Raw genomic sequence first — 26,624 nt, 5'->3', positions numbered from 1 at the left:
TGAGAAGAGAACGAAGCGGGCTTGAAGAAGAAGGAAATAATTTGGTGGCGTGTAACCACTTCAAATTAATTACAGTTACCTCCCTTAATAATCATCGGTAACAATAATTTTGCTATCTACAAAAATACTTAATATTAACTAACTTACAGGAACTGTCATCAGGTAAATTTTACATGGTTTTATCAAATGTTTAAAGTTTTCTCATCTTCTCACACTCATTAAGCTGAAACTTTCTTTAATTTTTAACTGTGATCATTTCATTCTGATAGCACATTGACCTAATAGAATCTGACTGATAACTTGCAATGTTGACCAAGTATTGCAATCAATCAATGCATCATGACAAAGTGACGCACCATTTAAACCATGCAGGAAATCCAACATTGCATAATTAAATCCTTTGCCAAAAATGGTTATACATGTATTAATTCATATCAAAATCTCCCAGTTTCTGATAAACAAATTTATGACATTTGAAATGTACAGTGGAAATATTTGATTATTCTATAAATCACATACCCAATAAAAAGACTGTTTAAACTGCAAAAGATTCATTTTTCACTGATGGCATATAGTGTAACACTAACATTTATCGCGTCTTTACACTACATGTATGTTTGTATAACGCAAAATTTTAATGACATTGCATTTAAATAATTTAAACTCACAGCCATGCAATACCATTTTTATGGAGTTTCAAAATAGGCATGGGTATTTAATAACATACTATCTGTCTTTTTCCTCCAGAAAAATTTAAAGTCACTAAAATTTTAACTTACTACATAATCGTCCAATTTACTGAAAAACAAAACAAATAGCAACTGTTACAGAGGTTGTTTTAATGAAAAATATTGCAATCTATGAAATATAGGCCCTAATGAATTCATCTTTAATCTTCAGGCATGAGATACTTTATTGGTGTAGATGTTGGCACAGGTTCTGTTAGAGCAGCCCTGTTTAATCAAGATGGTAAACTTGTTGCCACTGCATCTAAAGAGATTCGGATCTGGAACCCGAAACCAGACTACTATCAGCAGTCCTCAGAAGAGATTTGGTTAGCTGTTATATATACAATTAAGGTAATCTTGTGCTTAAAAAGCTTTTAAAGTTACCGGTATAAATATACATGACTGTACATTATAACAAGAATGTGAAAGTTGATTGCAGGCCTCGACACTAACTTTTTTAGCAGGTGGTACGCCGGACCACTAGATTTGAAAGTTAGGTGGTCCTTCCAGAAGTCAGGTGGTCAGTTATCATTATTATATCTTTTTACTGCAAATGTAGAAAAAAATGTTTAAACTTTATGACAAAGATGTATTATTAATCTTTAAAGAAAACAGATATTTTTAGATATATATTTTTCATCTATTAATCAGAAAAGGGAGAGCAAGTCAGTAGGTATTTTATCGCAGAGTTATTTGCTTATTTGGTTTTATCTCAGTCAAAAATACACAACAGAGCTTTTATTTATGTTAACTTTTATATTAAAGTGATTTCTCTCTCAACTCAAGTTAGGGAACAGGCCTCGACACTAACTTTTTTAGCAGGTGGTTAGCCGGACCACGAGATTTGAAATTAAGGTGGTCCTTCCAGGAGTCAGGTGGTCACATATTATTATGCCATTTTACTGCAAAATTAGAAAAAATATGTTTAAAATTGATGACAAAGATGTATCATTAACCTTTTGAAAACAGATATTTTAGATATATATTTTTATCTAATCAGAAATAAAGGAGAGCAAGTTAGTAGGTATTTTATCATAAAGTTATTTGGTTTTTTATATGTCATTCAAAAATACACAACAGGGCTCTTATTTATGTTAACTTTTATATTGGAGTGATTTCTCTCTCAACTCAAGTTAGGGAATAGTGAAACAAATTGTGTCTGTAAATTTCTTATTCAATTTGTTATTCATATATTCATTGCTGATATTTGGTACGACTTTAATTATGATAATTACATGTATCTTTTATAGATTAACATTTTTAATAAAACTAACAAATTATCTTAAAACAAGGAAATAGCTAGAGGATAAAAAAATAATACTAATGTTATATATAACTATAGTTTAGCTTATTTTTCTCACAGATGTATAATACCGAATTTTTATCTCCCTGTTGCTTGTTGGTTGATATTTATTTTTAACATGAGTATTTTTAACCTTTTAAAGTAATTTTAACTCTTGAGGAAATGGATCTCTATCGTTAAACAGTTAAAATAAAGATAATTAGCAAAGAATTACTAGATGTATTTTTCCAGTTCCTTTTGTTTGCTGCCATTATTTAAGTATATGAAATTTTAAGTTTATCTTATATCCCATACAATATCATAATTACCATCGTCGGATGCCCACGGTTAATTAACATGTAATATAACATAAATGTTACTGGTTCCACCGTAGGTATCCGACGATGCATAATTATTAGCATCATTTGAATGAATTTTGTACCTTAATTGATATCACAAAGTCTAAACTCTTTTAACTTGCATAAACCAAATTTTAGCGACTTAAAATGAAAGTTATAGATGACTTAAGAACTTCTTTAACTAATCAGATAATTAATGAACCATATACATGTACATCGGACAAATAATTTTAAAGAAAATGTTTATAACATGTTTTTGACCAAATCACCATTCTCCCAAATGAGTCTGCACCAACCAGAAAATTCAAGTGGTCCGACGGACCAGCGGCTTTTAAAATTAGGTGGTCCTTGCCAAAATCAGGTGGTCTCGGACCAACGGACCACCGCTAATGTCGAGGCCTGGGGAATAGTGAAGCCATTTGTGTCTGTTATTTTCTTACTGTTATTCAAATATTCATTGCTGATATGCGGTACGTCTTATAATCATGATAATAACATAGCATCTTTTACAGATTAACATTTTAATGGAACTAATAAATTATCTTATTTTTGTCTTTGAAAACAAGGAAATATCTAAATTATTTAAATAATGACAACGTTATTATTTACTATAACTTATCTTATTTTTCTCACAGATTTATAATACAGAATTTTACCTCCCTGTTGCTTGTTGGTTGATATTCATTTTTGACATTGGGTATTTTTAACCTTTTAAAATAATTTTAACTCTAGAAGAAACAGATCTCTTATCGTTAAACAGTTAAAATAAAGATAAATAGCATAGAATTACTAGATGTATTTTTTCCAGTTCCGTTCGTTTGCTGCCGTTATTCAAGTATCTGAAATTTAAGTTTATCCGATATCATATAATTACCATCATCGGATACTCACGGTTGATTAACATGTAACATAACATAACATGTTAATGGTTCCGCCGTGGTTTAAACCGTTATCAGACGATGCATAATTACTAGCACCATTTGAATGAATTTTGTACCTAAATTTATATCATAAACTCTTAACTCTTTTAACTTGCATAAACAAATTTAAGCGACTTAAAATGAAAGTTATTGATGACTTAAGAACTTCTTTAACTAATCAGAGATTAATGAACCATATACATGTACATAGGACATAGATTTTAAACAAAATTATATATTAACATGTTTTTGACCAAATCGCCATTCTCCCAAATGAGCATTGCATCAACCAGAAAATTCAAGTGGTCCGACGGACCAGTGGGTTTTAAAATTAGGTGGTCCTTGCCAAAATCAAGTGGTCTCGGACCAACGGACCACCACTAATGTCGAGGCCTGGATTGCATTAAATTTTTGTAAATTTTAACTGTGTATTCATATGAGTATCTGCACATTAATTCATTATGGTTCTTGAAGCCATTGAAATCATTGTACATTTCCATTTTTGTTTTTAGAATCATTTTTCATGTACTAAGACTTTTCACAACTTTTTAATCTGACTTACTTTCTTGCTTCAACATTCAGTGTCTTGTTTAAAGGCATCAGTGAATGGTTTCTTTATTAAAGATCCTTGAATTCAAATTTTTTTTAGCAATCATTATTTCTTATCCCCTTTTTCAATATTTCAAAGACTGTATGTGACACAGGAGGCGTAGGCAAAGAGGATGTGGGCGGGATTGGATTTGATGCCACTTGCTCATTGGTCATCAGAGACAAAGAGGGAAAACCCCTGTCTGTTTGTCCAGAAGGTAAAATCTCAAACTGGTTTCCTAATTCTATGTCTCCTACCTGAATTTCCATATCACATAATTGCCTTATTGAAGTAACAAAAGCTAATTTTGCATTTGACTAGTTTAAGACCTGTCCCCTTCTTACTAGGGAATTCAAGAATTTATAGATCTGAGTGTATATTTACTGTATTACCACCTGTTGTAGATTTTTTTAACGGACGTTTTTAACTTTACATCATTTTAGTTGTTGATATTCATTTCTGATGAAGACTTATCAAAGTTGTGACTTGTAGAATGTGTTATCTTGATTTTTTTAAATTGTTTAAGTCAGACTTGTAAAATAGAAATATAAATTACATTAATGATTTAAAACACAGGAACAGCAGAATGTGACATCATTATGTGGATGGACCACAGGGCTTCTGAGGAGACAAACATTATTAACGCTACCAAACATGATGTTCTGAAATACACAGGAGGTGGTATTTCGGTCGAAATGGAACCTCCCAAATTACTTTGGCTGAAAAGGGTATATGATTGTTATTATAGGGTTTGTCACATTTGTGTAAATCGTCTTGAAAAATTATTGTACAATTTTTTTATTTTTTATTTTTGAAAAATAAAAGAGTCTAAAAGTTTTTTAACTAATGAAAAATTGTGAATGTTATTATTCACTTTTCTTAAGAATTATTATAAAATTTTAATTGAAAAAATTTAATGATTTTGAGTAGTTTGTATGTATAAGCATACAAATATACATGTATATAGAATTATATATAGAATTTATTCGGACAGAATTTAAGAGAGAAGTGCTGGGACAAAGCTGGTCATATGTTCGACCTTTGTGATTTTCTTACTTGGCGGGCAACAGGTTCTCTCATAAGGTAAATAGTTTCCTACATTTATGAAATAAGGGATAATAGGGTCTTGAAAATGTATACAGTGCAATTGACGAAGATGGTATCAAGTTGTCTCATGCAGTTTTTTGTTTTTGTACATTTTGTCAAGCAACAGGTTCTCTCAGTAGGAATTCATCACCTTTTATTATGAGGATTACACAGGTATTCAGTAGACAGCAGGGTATCACAAAACACGTTTAGTACCTTTTGTTAAGGGTGCAAAAGTTTATTATGACCCTGTTAAATAGTTATCATGAAATGTGATAAATATCTTTATCACATAAACCGTGGTGCAGGAGTGTAATAAAGCCATTTAATAAAATTGATTTCACACTAGTGTAATAACACTTTGACATAATGTCATTTGCATTATATACAAACATAGCATAAAAGCGGGCATATTATAGCGTTACACTATAGACGTATAAATGAGAAATTGCTCTTTTTAACTGTTTAACATTCTTATTTTAAATATTTGATAAATAATATATTATAATTATGTAGATTCAATATTAAATTTATTGAACTTGTTCAATAAAACAATAGTATGCTCGCCATAGGCTCGCATAAAATGATATTGTTCAACTCCCTCAATAAATTTAATGTTAAACCTACAATCATTCAATATCCTCTATTTAGTTTAAGTCTTTGAAAAATTTATAATTGTTGAAAAGGCAACAAAGTGTCATAAAAACTGTTTTGTACCTTTTTTATATTATATTTATAAAGGTTTTTGAAATATTTTCCAGTGAGTTTGCATTTTTAGATAAGAACATAACAATTAATTAGTATGGGAAATGACGGATCACCAGTTTACATTCAGGTCAGCCTGCATATCTCTGCCATCTGACCAAACTCTTCTATTGGATGCTTATTTTAATTCCATATTATTGAATTCCCATTAATGGATGCTTCCAGATTCAAAGCAGGACATGTCCTTTAAACTATATTGATTTATCAACTAAGTTGTTCTCTTCACCATCCTATGTATAGTCAGTTGTTTCAGGAATTATTCTTGCTTTATCATCTAGAATTGGTTTAAAAAGAAGTACAAACTTTGTGGTTTGTTTTCATTGCTTTTAGTTATATCATAGTGGTTATATCTTTTCTTTGTTCAAAATTGTTTTTAGGTCTGTATGTTCTGTGTCTGCCAAGTGGACGTATACAAAAGATAAGCAGTTTGACCCGAAGTTTTATAAACTAATAGGACTAGAAGATTTATGTGAGAATAACTTTGAAAAAATTGGTAAGTGGTAAGTTATTGTCAGTTACCAACAGATGAGAGATTGTATTTAGTGGTTACAGTCTATGTATTTAGTGGTTACAGTCTATGTATTTAGTGGTTACAGTCTATTTCAGGAAGAAAAAGAATAAAGCAATAGTCATGTTTTATCTTTTGAGATTTAAAGAAGCTATACATGTACAATTATTGTACATGTATTACTTTAAGGCAAAGCTAGATTATGTTTATAGAGTTGATTATGTTTATAGTTGTGATGTTCGGTACATTTTAATTACGCTAAAGTTTGTAACAATAATTCCATTATTTTATTGACATACTGATGCCTCCTTTATTGAATCAATCTATCAGTGTCCTGGAAATGGGCCACTTCCACAGAGCAATTCTGTTTTGTGACTTTGAATTATTTGCCCCCCTTACTTCTTTGGTTTCAAACTCATCCAAGGACTTTGGATTTTTTCAAGTAAGGTAGCTTTCTTATGGAAGGTTGGTTGATCAATTTCATTTGTTCCTGAAATGATACAAAGAGAGAGAACTCTGGTCTGGAAATTCACGATATTACCTTTGCTGTGTTTGTGTGACTCAACTAAACTAAACAAAAAGTGTTCTTCAATTTTTTACAGACATGATTATTGTTCAATAAGTTTTGTCGACCATTTTACTGTAAAATATGAATTTAAATCATGATAAGGGGTAAAATTTTCCTCCTTAGTATATCTTTCATACTTTCCATACAGAGCCTGTTAGATTTAATTAATACAGCAGTATTAAAACATACATGTAGGTACTGAGTAAGTCAAATCACTTACTTCTTTGTTTGTGTGTATGCATTGATGCTTGGAGGGGGCATCTAAGGTCGCCTTCCACCAGTAATGTTGCACAGTCAGCATATGACCATAACAAGGTTGGTATGACTAGACTACTTATTTAGATAATATATTCTCACTTGCACATGTTTGAATATTATAAATACATTTACATGTATGTATATTATATTTTCGACTTATATTTTACCAATAATAAAGTATGTATTAGTATTTTTGCCATTTCAGGCAATGATATACAACCTCAGGGTAAGCCGTGCGGTTCTGGACTGACACAGCATGCAGCAGATGAACTGGGGCTCAAACTTGGCACAGCAGTCTCAGTGGGAATGATAGATGCACATTGTGCTACTATAGGTCATATTCCTTATTTCATATTGTTTAATTCATTGTAGGCAGGTCTGTATGTCATGAAGTATGGACATTCCAGTCCTATGTAACATGTGGCGGTTCCCTGATGTTTGTTTTACCTTTTGTACACATTAATTATGAGGATTCATTAAGGTGTGCTTGAAAAATACAGACAATCATAAGCATGTCATATTTTTCCTCTCATTCTGGAAGGTTTGAATCTATATTGTTGATAGTTTGGTTGTTGTATTTCCATATTGAGATCCCTTAGATCAGTAATGGACTAGTCCAAAATTCAAACCAGGATAAGTCAATTCCATAAATTTTGGATGGGAATAGTTATGAATTTTTATGAAATGACACTTGGCTTTTATTGTCAGAAGTTTTACTCAAGTGCATGCTTATGCCTGGAATAATACACATAGAGGGGCACTTTACGTCTTCCTTCACCAGTAAAGCTGGAAAGTCTCCATGTGACTTTTAAACCCAACAACAACAACACCAAAAACAGTTGGCTACAAATGTTGATACTCATTGTTTGCTTAACTCTACTGAAATTTACATATGAAAGTAAATTGTATATATCTTTATTTCTGATATGTATAAATAAAACACAATTATTTTGTCAATGCAGGTTGCCTTGGCTGTATTCCAAAAGACAGCTCTATAACACTACCTCCATTGACAAGCAGGGTTGCTATGATCAGCGGTACATCTACATGTCACATGCAGGTACAGGAGAAAAACTTGTTTAAAGTTTAGTCCAGACCACTTCTCTTATACTACTTATGCAAATTAAATGAAACTTTACAGGATTGATCATGCACATATTAAACAGGTTTTCTGGTTAAATGATTTTGGTTGTGGTAATGGCCCTTGAATAAAAAACGTGTTTTGTCCTGTTAATGATTTTTGTGTCTCCTGCTGCAACATGGCTATTATTGGGCAAACATGTGATAACTGATCACTCTTGTCTTTAATAATGGGTATTTAATTGATCATGTCTTGAATTTAAACAAGGAAATTTTAGCTTTTTATTTTCACTTCATTTTAGGCAGTGCTTCACAGGCAGGCAACTTATCTTTATTGTATTGTAGTCTTGTTTGTTTTACAGTTAAGTAAGGAGGCAATATTTGTACCAGGAGTATGGGGTCCTAACTGGTCAGCAATTGTGCCTGGATTTTGGAGTGCTGAAGGAGGGCAGAGTGCTGCTGGCAAACTGGTAAGAAAAGTAGAATGGTGTTTGTATGTTTCAGTTTATAGTAACCATTGGTTACTAGGGTAACAGTAGTAGGATGACTGTAACTACTTTTTGGGAGAGAGGGGACTGGGGGGTTTTAAGTTACAATGACACTTTCCAAAGGTCATTTGCAAATGTCCAACTTTAGTGTCGGCTGAAGACTTCAGGTGCCCCTCTGTGCATTATTTCCGGCACAAGTGGGCAGATGAGTGGAAGCACTGACCTGTAAACAAACTGGATGGCTTCCTCCGATGTCCCTGGAGGGATTCGAACCCACAGCGATGAGGGGCAAGTGGTTTAAAGTTAAAGACCTTATTAATTGACCATGCAAGAGATAATGTTTATACATGTAGTAACATTGTGCATATGAGTTGTATTTAAGTCCAGATCATACTATATTTTTCAGATGGACTTTGTAATTGAGACTCACTCATCCTACCAAGATGCCCTGAAACAGGCTACAGACAGGTAGTTACTTTATTTATGCTCTTCTTTTTTTTAAAACTTGTTTGTGATCAGAAATCAGTTATGAATATCCCACAGGAAGTAATTAAGTGTCATGCTAAGTGAATTCAAACTGCTACAATCATAGCCATGGGTTACTGAGCTAGAGGTCATTGTGACCAGAATCTTGCTTGATAAGTTTTGTATGGAAACCTGAGGTTCTAATATCAAGGATTTGGCCTGTTGAATTCTTGCACAGGACGGTTTTATTTCTGTGATGGTATGATTGGCAACATTATATCTAACGCTGTGATCACTACAATTTCTTTGATGATTGTTCTGGAGGAATTGGTGCTAGAATTTAGTCTATCTTAAAGTAAATTTTTGAAATGCTTTTCATTGACATTACAAGAACTCATCTGAGGTCCAAAAGGGTAAAACCATAAAATTTGAAATTCTTCCATTGCTAAATTTGGGCTCTTAAAAAGGAAAAAGATGCAAACATTAATTAAGAAATAATCTCTGAATTAAATTCAAATTTTTTTTTTGTGCAAATCCTTTTGCTGGATTTTGGTTAAATGGGTTTAAATGATTTTTATTTAAAGTTCATTTTGAACAATTAAAATAGTTCTTCTAGTAAAAAATGGTGTTAACAATTATCTAAAAGTTTGCATGAAAGCTGTATGAAAGAAATATGTTTGTATAAGAGCGAATTGGTTATACACAAAATCAATGCGAAATCAGTAAATGGTTAAAATCCTACATAAAATAATATTTTGTTCCTGAACATCTTATTTTCTTTTAGTATAATATTCTTTAGTGTTTCAAGAAACAACAAGAAGTTAAATTTACCATTTGTAAATTTTATAAAAAATATTATATTACATGTACATGTAGCTTATTTATGGGTATATTTGCTGTAGTCTTCTATTCAAGTCAACTTAAGAATTAAAATAAACGAATGAATGAAGGATACCTGTGAATGTTCATAAACTTTAAAAAAATGCATTTTAGTTTTAGAATACAATTTTACTCTTATCTTCAAAATATTTCAGTCACATCAATTGCAGTGGTACACTTTTTATCATAAAACTACCGTAAAAGTACTTTTTTCTGCGGGAACTTTATTTCTGCTATTTCTGCAGTTCATAACAACACCGCAGATTTAAAAACTGCAGAAAATTAAGCCTTTCCGCGTGTATATGTCGGAATATGTCAACTACCGGTATTATATAATTACATTACCATGTACCGTTATCAGCTTTTGTAGATGGGAACTTTTCTTTATGTATCTGTCGTGAATAAAATATTTAAAAAAATGTTACTTTGCTTGTTTTCTTTGTTTACATAATATCATATTTGTATGGTTTTCGCTCATCCTTAGCTTGATTGTTTTTGTGAAATAAAACTATTGTAGTTTGACGGGTGCAATAAACATACCCTTTTTATTGTGTCGCCTTGAAAAGGTGACATATAGGGGTTACTTTTGTCGGCGGTGTCGGCGGCGGCGTCTGTGTCGGCGTCGTTGTCGGTGTCGTTGTCGGCGTCGTTGTCGGCGTCCCCTAAAGCTTGTCCGGAGCATAACTCAGTCACTATAAGTCTGAATGACTTCAAACTTGGTATGCATGCTTCTTTCAATAACCCGAAGTGCAGTGCACAAGGACCTGTACTCTGCAGTTCTTATTTTTTGAGTTATTGCCCTTTGTTAATTTTCATACTTTAATTTTGTCCAGGCCATTTCTCTTCAACTAAAAAAGCTATGGACTTGAAACTTCATAGGATGATAGATCTCATTATTAAGAAGTGCAGTGCACAAGAACCAGTACTCTGCACTTCCTAATTTTTGAGTTATTGCCCTTTGTTAATTTTCATACTTTATTTTTGTCCGGGCCATTTCTCCTAATGTATAAAAGCCATGGACTTGAAACTTCATAGGATGATAGGTCTCATTAAGAAAAAGTGCAGTGCACAAGAACTGGTACTCTGCATTTCTTATTTTTTGAGTTATTGCCCTTTGTTTATTTTCATACTTTAATTTTGTCCGGGCCATTTCTCCTTAAGTATAAAAGCTATGGACTTGAAACTTCATAGGATGATAGATCTCATTATTAAGAAGTGCAGTGCACAAGAATCGGTACTCTGCATTTCTTAATTTTTGAGTTATGGCCCTTTGTTAATTTTCATACTTAATTTTTGTCCAGGCCATTTCTCCGAAAGTATAAAAGTTATGGACTTGAAACTTCATAGGATGAGAGATCTCATTAAAAAGAAGTGCAGTGCATAAGAACTGATACTCTGCATTTCTTATTTTTTTGAGTTATTGCCCTTTGTTGATTTTCTTACTTTATTTTTGTCCTGGTCATTTCTCCTCAAGTATGAAAGCTATGGACTTGAAACATCATAGAATGATAGATCTTATTGATAAGAAGTGCAGTGTACAGAAACTGCTGCTCTGCACTTATTATTTTTTTAGTTATTGCCCTTTGTTATTTTTCATATTTCATTTTTGTCCTGGCCATTTCTTCTAAACTACATTGTTCACAAGGCGACACGTCCGACTCGCGGAGTTCTAGTTTGTACAATATTTTGTGTTTACGTGCGATTTTGCCATTGTTTATTATTCACACTTCATATTCATACACATACAGTATTAAATTTTTTGCCATTGCACCTTGTTGAATTTTGTTTATTAACGTGCATATACCGATAAAAGGTGATTACGATGAAACACATTATAATTATCAGTCGTCTGCATGTTAAGGGAAGTAAAGAACATGGTACATCAACAAATCTTGAAATGTTGTCTGTTTGTGTCGCTTAATTTTGTAAAAAATATCCTAATTAAAATGCAGAAATAAAAAGCTTCAATGCGAGAATGACACCGCAGAAATAAGATACGCAGAAATTTAAAACCCCTTATTTTAACAAAAATCGCAGAATATTAAGACCGCAGAAATAAGTACTTTTACGGTATGTCATCTTAGTGCAATAACTGGTTAACTCCTATTAAATTTAGAAGGACTTAACCTGTTACTGCACTCAGGTGACATACAGTTGTTTTTGATGTTGAATAGTACTTCGGATTACTTATAGCTATGATAATTTTATCAACTTTTTTCTTACTATAATTAGGAACCAGCATATAACAGATTATTTATATGAGCTGCTTGAGAAGGAAGCCAGGAACCAGGGACTAACAAGTATGGCAGAACTGACCAAAGAGTTCCACATGTGGCCAGATTTTCATGGCAACAGATCACCACTTGCTGACCATACTTTGAAAGGGATGGTATATTACAATAATTACTACCACAGTAACATTATAGTTATAGCCTAAGGTCATTGCCAGGCCTGTACATCCATTAAATGTAACCAGAGATGAGTTTCATATGAAGTCCTAAGTTTATCCTAAGTCCTAGGACTTATGGCAAACTATAGGATTTATTTAAGACTGTTTCAAAAATTATTTTTATCTTAAGTAAGTTTTAGACTTTAAATTATTTTATTTTATTTTCCTGAAAAAAAAGAGACAAAATACAGTTGCACAGGTTTCAATCCGCAATGTGAAAATGGTCATCTGCATCGAAATTCATAAATTGATTTGCATCGCAATTCAGAAATTGAAGAGTCATAAGTTAGGACATTTTCTTTGAAATTACTTGATTAAGACAAATCACAGGTCCCTTTCCTACAGCTTAGTAAGCTTGAGAATGTACAGAAGCCTTTGACTGTAAGGAAATGCCATGTAGTAAGCCACTCACTACTTGGGCTGTTTATCCTGTGCCTCAATAGTTTTTAAAAGCTATCATTTAGGCAATCTGCCCCTGATACTGGTAAGTCTGCAAACTTCCTTGTTGTCTCAAGCTCTATTTAGGAGCAAATCATTCAGCATTAGTCAGTCAACTGACAGCTGCTTTCCAAGTATTTTTGTAAAAATTTTGTAGCTGAAAGTTTTTTGTCTGCCTGAAGAACTGGTTTATTTTCTGCTGTTACCCATAACATTGTCTGAAACATCTACAGGGGAAGCTCCCTTGACTAAAACAATAAATACTCTTGTCATATGAGGAAAACATACATATATTTGTAGTTATAATCCAGGCAAAGCTTACCGTATACAGATTGTCAAATAGATACCTTAACCTTTATACTAACCTTGGAGACTATGCTTTCTTTAACTAGTATATGCATATAGATGCAAGATAAGGGGAGGGGTTTGACAGGAAAGGTCTCACAAATTTGATAAAACTTTCAAAGAGGCTATTTGTAAATTTAGATTACAAACACGTTAACAGTCACCACATGACAATGTCTTTAGAACATAATTCATATACTTTTTTATAGCTTAATTATAAACTTGGTAGACATACAACAGAGAATTCAGTCAGCAAGGTCACAGTTGGCATAAAACTATCACAGAATGACAAAAAATGTCCAGTCTGACTCAGATTTGAACCTGGGACCATGAAAATTCACTTGTGCAACTCTTAGGAGATTTCAACAATTTTCACCTTGAAACAACCTTATAATTTCTGGGTGACACTGTGATGTAACAAGTTCATAATTATAAGACATGATATAACATTAGTTATTCGGTCCGTCCCTGAAGTAATTCAGACCGTCCCTGAAGTAATTTGGTTCGTCCCTGAAGTAATTGATTAACCTTACTAAACAACTTATATGCCAGCAACAATAATGGCAGACCTATTTCACCAATATTATAGAGTTAAAGCAATCTGTAGATCCAGAGTTCATACTGTTGTCTGCTTAATTTTAAAATTTAGCTGTAGCTAATTTAGTCCCTGAATATATATACAATATCAACATACATATAATATAATTATGATACAAGTCAAATCATATATTCGAAGGAAAGGATTAGAATGGAAAACATAGTCTTATAAAAATTTTCTTCTTTATTTGAATATGCTAAATTCTTAAAACTGCTGGTGGACAGTTTCATATTGAAAAAAGAAAATAACTATCATAGAAATTCAGCAAGTAAGGGATTTAAATATTACTGACTTAATTAAAAATGATTTGTAAAGAGATTGTATGTGATAAATCAATTCTCCCATTAAAGTAAAGACATGTATTTTAAATTTTAGTTACATAATCATAAATATGTAATTATTTAAGTTTGGTATATGCATACATATGTGCAAGTTAGAAATAAAAAGAATTAAAATCATATATTTGGCCATTTTGTCGCAGTTTAAGGTTTCCAAATTGATCCTGAATTCGGAGATAATTCTGAAAACTTTCAGTTATGTTTCATACAATGATTGAATACATATTAACTGGCACCATACAAGTGATACAGCGCCATATGACCTTTAATGTGTCAGTATGACTTAAAACCCAATTAAACAAACAAACAAACAAATTATACAGTGATTTTCGTAGAAGAAATGAAGTAAATCAACATGCTTTTGATTTATCAATTACATGCATGCAGAGATACAGATAAAATGTTATCTAAATCTCTGATACTTGTACATACATGTGTATATATGAATATTTATTAGAAAATTGTTGATAATTCATAATGAAGAAAAACGATTTCATATTCATTTACATGTATTGAGAAAACGTATTTAATTGGAGGTCATTTAGAACTTAGATATTAGTAAAATTGATACTGTGTATACATTGTATATGATTTTCTGATATTTTCTTTTTTTCAAGCATTTATTTATTATCTATTCTGTCCGATTTCAATGTCAATATTTATTTAAGAAGATTGCAAAATTTCTTTAAATTCTCTCCCCCTCGTTGGCTGGCCTTGATGTTCTATATTGACTATATTTATACTGCATTACAGATAATGCTATTTTTAGCTGAAAGGTATAATGTAATATCTATTTATAGCCAGGTCATGAGCATGCTCAGTGGACTAGTAAACAAATGAACATGTTTCTGACATGTCTGAACAAATCTATACTGACTTGTCCAATACAGTATATATACCACTCCACTATCGGTTTATTTCATACAACTTGCGATAGTGCAAAAAGAGGTTGAGATAACTCTTACAGGAAAAGATTGTGAAATAATCTTCCAAGATTTACCTACCTTCATATTTTAATAAGGTAAAAATTAATGCTGACAAATTATTTTTTTAGTTTCTTTTAAATTGCTATTTGTTTTTAAAATTGTTATTTATAATTTTAATTTTACTTCTATTTTAAAGACACATTTGAATTTATTTTACATTAAAATATTGCATAAAATATTTTGAACTGAAAACAGTATGTAACATGTAAATACATTTTCTTGTTACTGAATTATGACTTGATTTTAAAAGACAGTTTTTTTTCATCATTTCAGAATCTTACATAAGAAATGGCTTTACCAAATGGACCAATGGAGATTGTTTTCTCCTTCGACACAACAGGCAGTATGAGCTCGTGTTTAAACGAGGTACGTGGGAGAATTGCAGACATGGCTCAGAGGCTTCAAGCTGATATCCCCGGTATTAAAATGGCAATCTTTGCACATGGTGACTATTGCGACAGGCACAATTACATCACGAAATTTGTAGACTTCACTGATGATGTTACAGAACTTGTGGATTTTGCCCAAAACGTCAGCTCAACCGGAGGTGGCGATTCAGATGAATGCTATGAACTTGTACTTCATGAGGTTCGCACCAAACTGTCTTGGACACCAGGGTCACAGAGGGCACTTGTCATGATTGGCGACTGCAATCCACATGAGCCAAACTATCCTGACAACAAATTAAAGTTAGATTGGAGAGTTGAAGCTGATGAACTGGGGAAAATTGGAGTCCGCATTTACTCCGTACAATGCCATACGTATAATGCTGACAAATTTTACTCAGAAATTGCCCGCCGCACTGATGGTCAACATTTGAAACTGAGTGACTTTAAGAATATCTTTGATTTTCTGATGACCGTATGTTACAAAGAAAGAGGGGATGATCTCTTTTTTAACTACGAGAAAGAAGTTAGGGCTCGTTCATCAAACATAAATAAGGACTTGCATAAATTGTTTGGTGATCTTAGAGACAAAACAGACGCAGCTTCTGATGCCCCATCTGAAAGTAGCGTAGAACCTGCAAAAAAGCTTGGAAAAGGAGGAAAACTTGTCAAAATGGCAAAGAAAATAAATGCTAAAGGAGCTAAACCAGTTCTTAAAGCTGTGAAGAAGTCACCTGCCAGCATTAAGAAGGCAAAAGTAGTACCTGCTCATAAGAAATACTTGGAAAAGTATTTGCCAAAACTTCGAAGAGAAAACGTCTCAGAAAATAACTTCCTTTTGAGAGAAATGAATTGGTCAAAATGGCAACTTGTTGTTCATCCAATGCAGAAAGTTGTAACAGACTCAACGACACAAATTGCAAGTGATGTCAGCTGCAAGAGGAAAGGATGCGGCCACGGTTACAGAGCCAAAACAATTTTTGGCGGGAAAACAAAACTTCCGGCAATCTATGAAATTGGAGTTCAAACAAAAACTCATGCTAGAAAGTATGTAACATACAGTAAAATGTGTAGGGGATTTACATCCAGTTCTAACTGGGAAAGCAAACTTTTTGGACGAAAAGACATCCGCAAGCAAATTGACAATTTGGTAACAAAAGACTGTAGTGTATATGTACGTAGAATGTTGTTAAAGGGAGACAAATCAAAAATGAAAGTGAGACAAGCTCTGAGAAGGTACGATTATGCTTGGAAAGGAATGAAATCTGTGAGAGATGGACATAGAAGTGTTTTTAAAGGAGCTGTTGAAATCTCATGCGAAATGGACATGTAAAAGATAAAAATATGTAAAATTAAGGACTGAGATTATGAATGAACAAGGTGCAATAGAGACTTGCCATGTAAATATTCATCTATTTCATTAAATTATTACGGGTGTTTTATTACAAGTTATGTACATGAGTTCATTAGAACATGAAATAGACAGCATTTTTGTGCATAAGAAAATGTACATTCTAAGCAAGTGACATTGTCACATTTATACATAACATTATAAATTGTATATACTTTGTAAGATGTAATAGTTTGTTCATTGTAAATATTTTGTTCTTTACTGCTATCAATATTTTGTTTATTTTATATTTCATTCTCATTTTTGTATATAAAATTATTGTGAATATTGTTAGTTGAGTATGTTGTGAAAAAATAAAAAGATGAAAATACATAATGCTTATTTTTTATTTATGTTGATAACATTTAAATATGAGTTATCTTAATTAAATTTTGTAACACTGGTTTATTTCCAAAAAATAAGAAAAAAATGAATGATTATTCAATTTTCTTCATTTTTTTCATCAAAGACAAAAAAAGAAAATCAACGAAAGTAAAAAAGAATGATACACATAAAAATATGAGGCTAAATCACTCTCTGTAAGAAAAAAAAAGTATTTGTTGTTAAAATTTACTTTCTGATTTGGAGAATCACTTCATCAACATTGCATATGAATAAAAAATCTGTACATATTATGAACTGCACTAAGTGACATCAATATTAAATACCGTAAAAGAGTTTTATTGTTACAGTTTCATACAGTAAATATGGTCACAACTTTACCTCTTGAATTCCTCCCATACTGACATCCCCATTTGGAGAATTGTTTTTCTGTTTTTGGTGGCATAAAATATAACTGCTCACACAGCTACTTATTTATACATGGGTGAAGTGAAATAATGCATGGTTAATTTCTTGCTCAAGAAAAAAATAGCAGAGTCAATATAGAACTCAAGTCTAGGATCTTAGTGTGTACTACCAATGAATCATTTCTTTAACCGGTTTTCCTTGAGCTTCTACAATCTGTTAATATATCTCCGAAGAAAATCTTTCATTCTATTTAGAGCTGGAAACAGACAAAAGTCCTCCTAGACAAAAGCCCTCGCGTCCAAAAACGACACAGCGGACAAAAGCCTTCCCATGAAAATGACAGGATGGGCAAAAGCCCTCCTCTAACTTGGCAGACAAGGGCTTTTGTCCGCCTAGTAATTTTCATGGGAAGACTTTTGTCCGCCTTGTCATTTTGGACGGGAAGGCTTTTGTCCGACACTCATTTAGAGCAGCGCACATTATGTTGATATTAATATAAAGAAATTATACTTCCCCCCTCAGGAACCTATTTAGAATTGAATGAAATGAAGCAAAAAATACAGTATATTCATCTGACTCAAAAAAAAAATAGTTGTACAGTCGACTCCGCTTATAACGAACTCAATGGGACATTAAAATATCGTTCGTTATATCCGAAGTTCGCTAAAAGCGAAAAAAACAACAACTTTCCTTGATTTGTGTGGCGGGCAAATTTGCCAAGAGAAAGCCATACCTGTCACCGGTCACCGATGATATCGCTATATTACGGTTTTTCTGAGCCATCCATGTTCGCACAAGCCATAACAGTTATGCGTTCTTTCCCCTTTTTACCACCGTGGCATTTCTCTCCCTTGAACTGCAGTGTTTTATCTGGTAGAAGTTTATAAAAAAGTCCCGTTTCATCAGCGTTAAAAATATCTTTTGGCTCATAGTCTTTAAGTAGCTGAGGAAGTGTCTCGGTCATAAATTTCTCCGTTATGCTAAGATCTACTGCAGCAGATTCACCACAAACTGATTTGCTGATAATATTGTGTCTTTTCTTAAATCGTTCAATAAAACCAGACGAACCAGTGAAATCATCAAAACCCAGCATTTTGGCAAAATCGTTGGCTTTTAACATTAAAGTTTCACCACTTAATGGAATATTTGAACTTCGCGCTCCTCGAAACCATTTTAACTTCGCATCATCTACTTCTTCGTGCCTACCAAATCGCATTTTCTTGTGAGCATGAGATAGACAGTCCGACTCATATGCCGACTTGATAGAGTCACGGTTTTTGATAATTGTGCTGAGCGTGCTTTTCTTTAATCCATATTTGACTGCAATTTGGGTTTTTGATAATTTTCCATCATCTATTTCATTAATAATTCCAATTTTTGTATCTAAAGAAATCGCCTTTCGTTTAACACCAGCTTTTGATGGCGTTGCCATTTTACACTGTTATGTTACAAAGTTATTTAATACAAGCAAAGCAATTGATTTGCAATATTTTGGAAGAACATTTTACCAAAATATTTATTCCCTGAAGCCATAACTTACCTGTACATTCACTCGATTGAATAATTATCGAATAGCGGTATTTATGTACTGATCTTTAATCGAGCGCATCCTGATATTTCAATGAAAACAGTTTGTTATAACCGACAAAATTTACATGTTTTTCGCCGTTTGGGACTTGAAAAAATGGTTTGCTATAGCCGAAAATTCGTTATAAGCGAGTACGTATTAAGAGATGGGATTTTATATAAAATAAAGAAGGAATTGGCCGGGGATTTCAGATTTTGTTCGCTATTACCAATAATTCGTTATAAGCGAGTTCGTTATAAGTGGAGTCGACTGTATATAACGTTGGACTCAAACTTGGGATCTCATGACCCAGAAGCGGATGTCTGACCATTGGAACATTGCCTAATATGGAAATAAACATTTTTTGACTTAGTCCTTTTGATAGCAAATATATGTTTTGTTTTGCCTATATGTAGTAATTTGATTATTAATTTTGTGTTATTTTGATATTGAATTTATTGAACTTCATGTTTCAGATCAGTGGTTTGACACTAAGATCAGATGATGTTGGTCTTGCTATACTTTATCTTGCCACGGTACAAGCACTGGCTGTAAGTTTTTATACAGTTGAACTTTTAAAAGGCAATCAGCTACTTACAATATTAGTTTACATCAACAATATTGAAACATACCAGTCTGCTTTTCTATCTGAAAAAAACAAAAACAGTCTACTTTTCTATCTGAAAAAAAAAACCCAGTCTGCTTTTCTATCTGAAAAAAAAACCCAGTCTGCTTTTCTATCTGAAAAAAAAAAACAAAAAAAAAAACAGTCTGCTTTTTTAAGAAGCCATGGTCTGTTTCAGTTTTAGCTAACCTGTTTTATAATTTTAGCCATAATAAGAACAGACTCAGGGTTCATGCTTCATACCTTTACCAGCATCATTTTCAATTTTAATCATAAAACATGTATATAGAACCAGGAAATCATACACATGTATGCATTCTGATATGGCACTATCTTTTTTGCTGTTCAATTTCCTTATTCTGATATAGTTCTCCCTCAGTCAATCATGTTTATAAAAAATAAAAGCCCAGTCAATGATTTTGTTATATAGAAATGAAATATTTTTCTATATTTTTACAGTATAGTACAAATCATATACTCACTGAGATGAGGAAAAGTGGACACAGTCCAGATATTCTGTATGTATGTGGGGGACTCAGGAAAAACAAGCTGTATATACAAACCCATGCTGATGCTACAGGTAAGGACACAGTCTAGATAGGGACACAGTCTAGAGACATATGCCAGGAACCCTTTACCTGCTGAATTTCTTAAATGTGCTTGCCAGCTTCCATTTTTGGAACTGTCCATTACCAATTTTGGGGATATCAACATAAATATCATTATAAAGCCTGGTCAGATTGCATGTAAGAACATGTGGACAGGCTATGTACTGGTGACTGAGAGTTAAATTTTGATATATCAACTATAAATGATTTATGACTGTAAATACTGACATTAATTGTTTTATTTTCGAGTAAGACTGTATTATTTCTGCTACTTGGAATTTTGTAAACTTATTTAAGTTTTTGCAACTTATATGCATGTATATTACATTGAGTGGACCTCATTGATCTAAACAGTACTGGTGTAAAAGGAAATGAAATTAAGACAAGTGGTTCTTTTAAAATATTTGAAGCAATTCCTAATGTTTATAAACTTGACCAAGAATGAGCTCCTGAAAATGTTATTGTCTACATCCCAAGGGTTGATCGCAAACCTGCAGAAAGCCTTTATGTCATATAAGTTACTGCCGTTTTGCAACCAACCCTCGATTTTTCAGGTCTTTATCACCAATGTTCCTATCACCCATGTAATATGAAATTGATAAAGTCTGTAATTTAAGGATTTTAACAAAAATTCTCTTGATTTAATCTAATTTTAATTACATTGAGGATAGAAATCAGCATTTATACATGTACAAACGTTTGCTCTCAATTGTATCTCAGGTCTACCGGTTGTTGTACCAGACGAGAAAGAATCTGTTCTTCTAGGAGCAGCTATTTTAGGGGCAACGGCAGCGGGCTTACATCCTACAATACAGGTAATTATCTTGTATGAAATGTAATGTTTTAAAACCAATTTACCTTTGATATATTAGTGCATGAATTTTCTATCAAAGAACATGGCTTAGTTTTCTTCTGTTACAATTATATTTTCAATATGGAAAGCATAGGATTTGTTACAGGTAATAATGAGACATATATGAGCAGCACCATGACAAAACCAACATAGTGTGTTTGCAACCAGCATGAATCCAGATTAGTCTGTGCTGATGTACAGACTGATCAGGATCCATGCTGTTCGCTATCAGTTTCTCTACTTGTAATAGGGTTGTAAGCAAACAGCGATCCTGATCAGACTGTGCGCATGTTGTTAGTTTTGTCATGGTGTGACTCAATTTGTCTTTTCATGGCTTATTCAGAAATCATGTGGTGTTAGAATTGGGAATTTGGTCACTTGCAGAAAATAAGAAATAACTGGTTATCTTAACCAATTTGATGTAAATTTAGAATTTCTCAAAAGCAAAGAATGCTGCCAAATGAATGTGGTTATTGCAATCTGAATGCAACGTTTATGTCCAACCATGTTTTTGGTTTTAAGTGATCAGATTTTGTATATGTATAAAATGATTGATTTTAATTTTCATTTGTCCTTTCCAGTCATGTATGGACAACATGTGTGGCTCTGGTGAGATAACTCTACCAACAAAACAAGATATACAGTAAGTAATGGGTCAAATTTAATTGTAAAATATGCAGAGATGTTTTTGTTTGTGAATTTTGTGGTAGGTAAAAGGTTACAGTGATTTAGATAGATACAGAGACTATTGGAAAATGTTAGGCTTATACAGAAAATATTGGAAAATGTTAGGCTAATATTGGAAATATTGGAAAATGTTAGCCTTATACAGAAAATATTGGAAAATGTTAGCCTTTTACAGAAAATATTGGAAAATGTTAGGCTTATACAGAAAATATTGGAAAATGTTTGCCTTATGTTGAAAATGTTAGGCTTATACAGAAGCTATTGGAAAATATTGGCCTTAAATAGAAACTATTGGAAAATGTTAGGCTTATACAGAAAATATTGGAAAATGTTAGCCTTAAACAGAAAATATTGGAAAATGTTAGCCTTTATATTGAAAATATTGGAAAATGTTAGCCTTATACAGAAAATGTTGAAAGCCTTATATTGAAAATATTGGAAAATGTTAGGCTTATACAGAAAATATTGGAAAACGTAAGGCTTATATAGAAAATGTTGTAAAGTGTTAGCCTTAAATTGAAAATATTGGAAAATGTTAGCTTTATATTGGAAAATGTTGGCCTTACACAGAAAATATTAGAAAATGTTAGCCTTGTATACAGAAAATATTTGAAAATGTAAGCCTAATACAGAAAATAGTGGAAAATGTTAGCCTTATACAGAAAATATTGGAAAATGTTAGCCTTAAACAGGAAATATTGGAAAATGTTAGCCTTATACAGAAAATATTGGAAAATGTTAGCCTTATACAGGAAATACTGGAAAATGTTAGCGTTTTACAGAAAAAATTAGAAAATGTAAGTCTTAAACAGAAAATATTGGAAAATGTTATCCTTAGACTGATACAGAAAATATTGGAAAATGTTAGCCTTATATTTTTTTAATCTTTAACCCATTTCTGCATGAGCATTTTGTGAAAAAGGCTGTTTTCATTGAAAAGTCTCCCGTTACAAGTTCAAATTGCTTTAAAACTATAAAAACTGCTTCAATACTAATCAAACTTGGCACAAACGTTGACTGGACCGTTGCCTTTGTAACAACATGTTCAGTCTTAAATTTCCTGTTTTCATGGCAACGAGCGGACATCTCAAAATTTCCAAAAATCACTATTTTGTGTTGATTTTTTCCATCAAAATTGATTTCAAAGTGCTGCAACTTCTCAATGGATTCAGATAGGCTTTTCTGCGTTGGTTACACGTTACCTTATGATCGACTTGGGGTCATTTTTTAGCCTCTCACAAGTCCAAAATTTTCTTGGCGATGAGGGGGACTGCTGCCCCCCTTCAAACCCCCAAACAGAAGGGGGCACATCCTTCTGGCAACTCCTGATGTACCTTTTGGATGGGGGGGCGCCGCCGAAAAAGTGCTCACTTTTTTTATCATCATTTCTCAAATGAAAACATATGATTCAATGGGGCCCAAACAGGACATTTTTTCACTATCTGAGGCCTAAAAGAGGGGGGAGTTGGTCAGTGCGTTGTTTTGCGTATATATGAGGTAAAGGGTTAAACAGTCATATTTTTGTTACTATAAGGTTATGGGTGATATATTCTACGGATGGGCAGAGTGACACTGAAACCATTAGGCTAGAAGCCGATGGTATTAAAAGAAGGAAAAAATAGAGTGTTGTTTCTAAGTGTCATCAAATAATTATTGTTATGATAAAACTTGATATAGATAAATAGGGTTTTTAGAAAAGCCTTGATTTGTGCAATAATGTATTAGCCCCCATGATGTGTATATATGCAACCAACATTTGTTACAGCAAATTGAAGACATATAATCAATTTCTTTTTTCAAGTTTCTGAAATATAGCAAACCTAAACTATTTATGGATTTTATCTGTCACTTAATCACCTGATTATTTGTATACATTGATAACACAATAATCGGCCGAAACAGCGCCAACATATGTTTGTAATATATAGAATTGAGACATGGTAAGAAGTATTTGTTGGGATAAAATTTCATTGGATCGTAAATTTGTGAATTGACCTATTAACCACGAAAACCACAAAAATTTGTGCCCTTGAATAATAGTGACTTTAAAGAATACATGTTACATTTATGAATTAAATACTGTTTAAACCCAATTTTAATTGCTATGGTTACAGGTACCACAAGAAGAAATACCAAGTGTTCTTAGAGATGTATGCGGACCAAAGAAAATACAGGGACTTGATGACTCAGTAGAACTGGTGGGCATAGACACTACAGTCAATATTAATTGTTGTAAAGTCACCCCCCTAGTAAAGATAATGTCTTGTTAGGGGGATGATATTTAATATTTGTATAATCATAATGTAGAAAGAGATCCTTGTGGCCATAATTAGTTTTTTGTTGAAATTGTTAAAGGCTCATTTTGCCTCAGAAATGCTTTTATTTTTATTTCTTAAATTTTTGTGTATTTTTATAGCATCCATAAGTTACTCATTGGCCAATTACCTGAATCTGTTGCTTTTTGGCAATAAGTACACCTATAGTGAATTTGTATTCGTATGGAAGTCAAAATAATGTGCCTTTAAAGCCACCATGCCTCCAGATTAGTGAACTTGAATTAAAAAAATCAAACTGTAGGAAAATATATGAAGGTTTTATGAAAATTATAAATATTTACATTCCATGTAATGGTTTAAGTGCAATAGAAAAGATATGATTGGATTTGATATTTCTGTCAGCATACCCTGGCACTAATTGATTTAAGGGCATTTTATCTTTCTTTTTTTCATTTTGACATACATGTGATTATATTTAGTAATTTATTAGGATTATTATTAGTGCCCTTTTCTTAGTTAGGTCAAATTAAGGTTAAGGTGATATTGTTACTCATATTCAATTTAGAAGGACTTAACCTGTTAATGCACTAAAGGTGATGATATCAGAATGATTCAATATGTTGATTTTGTCATATGTGTTGTTTTGTCCAAGTACGATTCAAATCCATAAGTAAATAACAAAGTTGTCAATTTAAGCAAATTTCATTAGTTTACTACTTTAAACAAATTTTTAAATTGATTTTCATAGCAATTCATAGATCTGGAGGCATGCTGGATGATTGAATTGTTGTGTCCATTATGGTATATTCAGATAGTCTTTCAGACAAAGTTTTATATGGCTATTATCTAAATGCAATATTTGATGTAACAATTTTATACTAGTCTTTTACGCAACTTTACTAAGATTTTATTTTATATATTTGTGTATACTATATTGTGTATAAATACATGTTAAAATGTAAAGTATAAAGTATTTGTATGTGTTTCAAGAAGTTTTATTTGCTCAATAGGGAAAGCGTTTTATTTTCCTAACAGAGTTTTTCGGCTCATTAAATAATTTATCTGTTACAGTTTCACTGGAGGTGAAATATATGAATCAACATATCTTATATTCAATACACAAACATCTCATGCTGAGAAGTTACCCGTGGATAAATTTGATAGTTTAAACCATTTGAAGTACTGGTATAGAAATGCTGAACTGTATCTCCATTTTTAACAGGACTACAATACAGCCAAAATATTTTAATTGATTCTTGAAAAAAAAAATAAATAAATAGTACATGTTTGTGAACCCTTTTTGTTTCCAGCAAATTATAATAGTTTTTATTTTTATATCCGTTGATTGATGGTTTCATTTTTGGGAAATTGTTAATTATTTGGATGTTTTTGCAAATTTTTCAGCAATATTGGCATTTATGTAGCATTATCTCCATTACAGTTGTATTATCATTTGACAACAGCATCGTTATTAAGATATATTTTTTTTTGGTTGGGTTTTACGTAACACCAACACAACTTTCTAGCTTTATTGGTGAATGAAGACCTCAGGTGTCCCTCTGTGCATTATTTCAGACATGAACCGGCACCTGGTAGAACCATCTGTTTCATAAGCTTGATAGCTTTCTCACATGAACAAATCCAAAGTACCAGTCTTGATTCAAACCCTCAGCTGTGATGGGCAGGTGGTTTGAAGTCAACAACCTTAACCACCCGGCCATTGAGGCCCCTCTATTTATATAATTATAAACATATTCACATCTTTTTAGAATACTAAAATAGTTGAGTGTGTCATCTCTTTACAGGAATACATGAAGTGGGATTTGTTGATCTGCTTTGAAAATAATTTTTTATTACAGAAATGGAACTTAAAACTGACATAAGGTTTGTTTAATACCATCATCATAGTCATTTTTATACAATTTAATAAAATATAATGGAAAGGGAGACCAAAGTCATGTTTGCCTCAAATTTATTTGAAGGTGCTACAAGGGGCTAGATATACATAGAAAGATTTGTTAAGAAATATTGTGATATGTTTAATAAAGCTTATAAAGTTTTTATGCATATTACATTAATAACTTATTTAGAATAAACAGATGATTATAATCATGAATAAAATGTCTTTGTACTAGTATATTTTACTTTCTTTACCTGTTGAATTTCTTCAATGGACTTGTCTAGTTTCTATTTTTAGAACTGCCCATTATCAACTTCGGGGGTATCAAGATGAGAATTTAAAAGGTTGGCCAGCAAACAGTATAGAAGCTGTGCAGACTGACCAGTCTCTGTAGTCTGGCAAAGGCTTATCACTTAGCTCCAGCTGGTTTAGGGTTCAACATGTCTTGTTTGC

The 26,624-nt window shown here is 32.4% G+C and overlaps 2 protein-coding genes across 4 annotated transcripts; both read left to right on the top strand.

The window, feature by feature from the left end:
* The first annotated feature begins 50 nt into the window (after nt 1–50).
* LOC132726666 (FGGY carbohydrate kinase domain-containing protein-like) lies at nt 51–25,553 on the top strand. 3 transcript variants are annotated; one of them, XM_060712028.1, is made up of 17 exons: nt 51–162; nt 901–1,079; nt 3,978–4,095; nt 4,455–4,606; nt 4,873–4,961; nt 6,107–6,222; nt 7,269–7,397; nt 8,026–8,123; nt 8,506–8,613; nt 9,038–9,099; nt 12,208–12,364; nt 19,699–19,773; nt 20,307–20,427; nt 21,176–21,270; nt 21,890–21,951; nt 24,110–24,193; nt 25,343–25,553. In XM_060712028.1, the coding sequence occupies exons 2-16, from the start codon at nt 903–905 to the stop codon at nt 24,186–24,188; spliced, it is 1,638 nt and encodes a 545-aa protein (XP_060568011.1). In that variant the 5' UTR covers nt 51–162; nt 901–902; the 3' UTR covers nt 24,189–24,193; nt 25,343–25,553. The 3 variants fall into 3 exon arrangements, with proteins under 3 accessions (XP_060568011.1, XP_060568002.1, XP_060567996.1); XM_060712019.1 differs by having other exon boundaries at nt 24,110–24,227; XM_060712013.1 differs by having other exon boundaries at nt 24,110–25,553.
* On the top strand, nt 14,881–17,253 carry LOC132726688 (uncharacterized). Its single transcript, XM_060712039.1, has 2 exons — nt 14,881–15,164; nt 15,403–17,253. Exon 2 carries the CDS (start codon nt 15,418–15,420, stop codon nt 16,846–16,848), a length of 1,431 nt encoding a protein of 476 aa, XP_060568022.1. The 5' UTR covers nt 14,881–15,164; nt 15,403–15,417; the 3' UTR covers nt 16,849–17,253.
* Nucleotides 25,554–26,624: the final 1,071 nt, after the last annotated feature.

This window comes from Ruditapes philippinarum, unplaced genomic scaffold (genome assembly GCF_026571515.1).
Source record: "Ruditapes philippinarum isolate M1 unplaced genomic scaffold, ASM2657151v2 ctg2541_1_1_1_1, whole genome shotgun sequence".
Taxonomy (NCBI): Eukaryota; Metazoa; Mollusca; class Bivalvia; order Venerida; family Veneridae; genus Ruditapes; species Ruditapes philippinarum.
Note: the sequence above shows the minus strand (reverse complement) of the source record. Positions and strands in the feature narration are given on the sequence as shown.

What these genes read in the sequence shown, in the direction of transcription:
- LOC132726666 (XM_060712028.1), top strand. Translation starts at nt 903, where the DNA reads ATGAGATACTTTATTGGTGTAGATGTTGGCACAGGTTCTGTTAGAGCA. An exon ending in CCTGTCTGTTTGTCCAGAAG is followed by an intron (nt 4,096 to 4,454) that starts GTAAAATCTCAA and finishes TTTAAAACACAG; the next exon opens with GAACAGCAGAATGTGACATC. An exon ending in GAATAACTTTGAAAAAATTG is followed by an intron (nt 6,223 to 7,268) that starts GTAAGTGGTAAG and finishes TTGCCATTTCAG; the next exon opens with GCAATGATATACAACCTCAG.
- LOC132726688 (XM_060712039.1), top strand. Translation starts at nt 15,418, where the DNA reads ATGGCTTTACCAAATGGACCAATGGAGATTGTTTTCTCCTTCGACACA.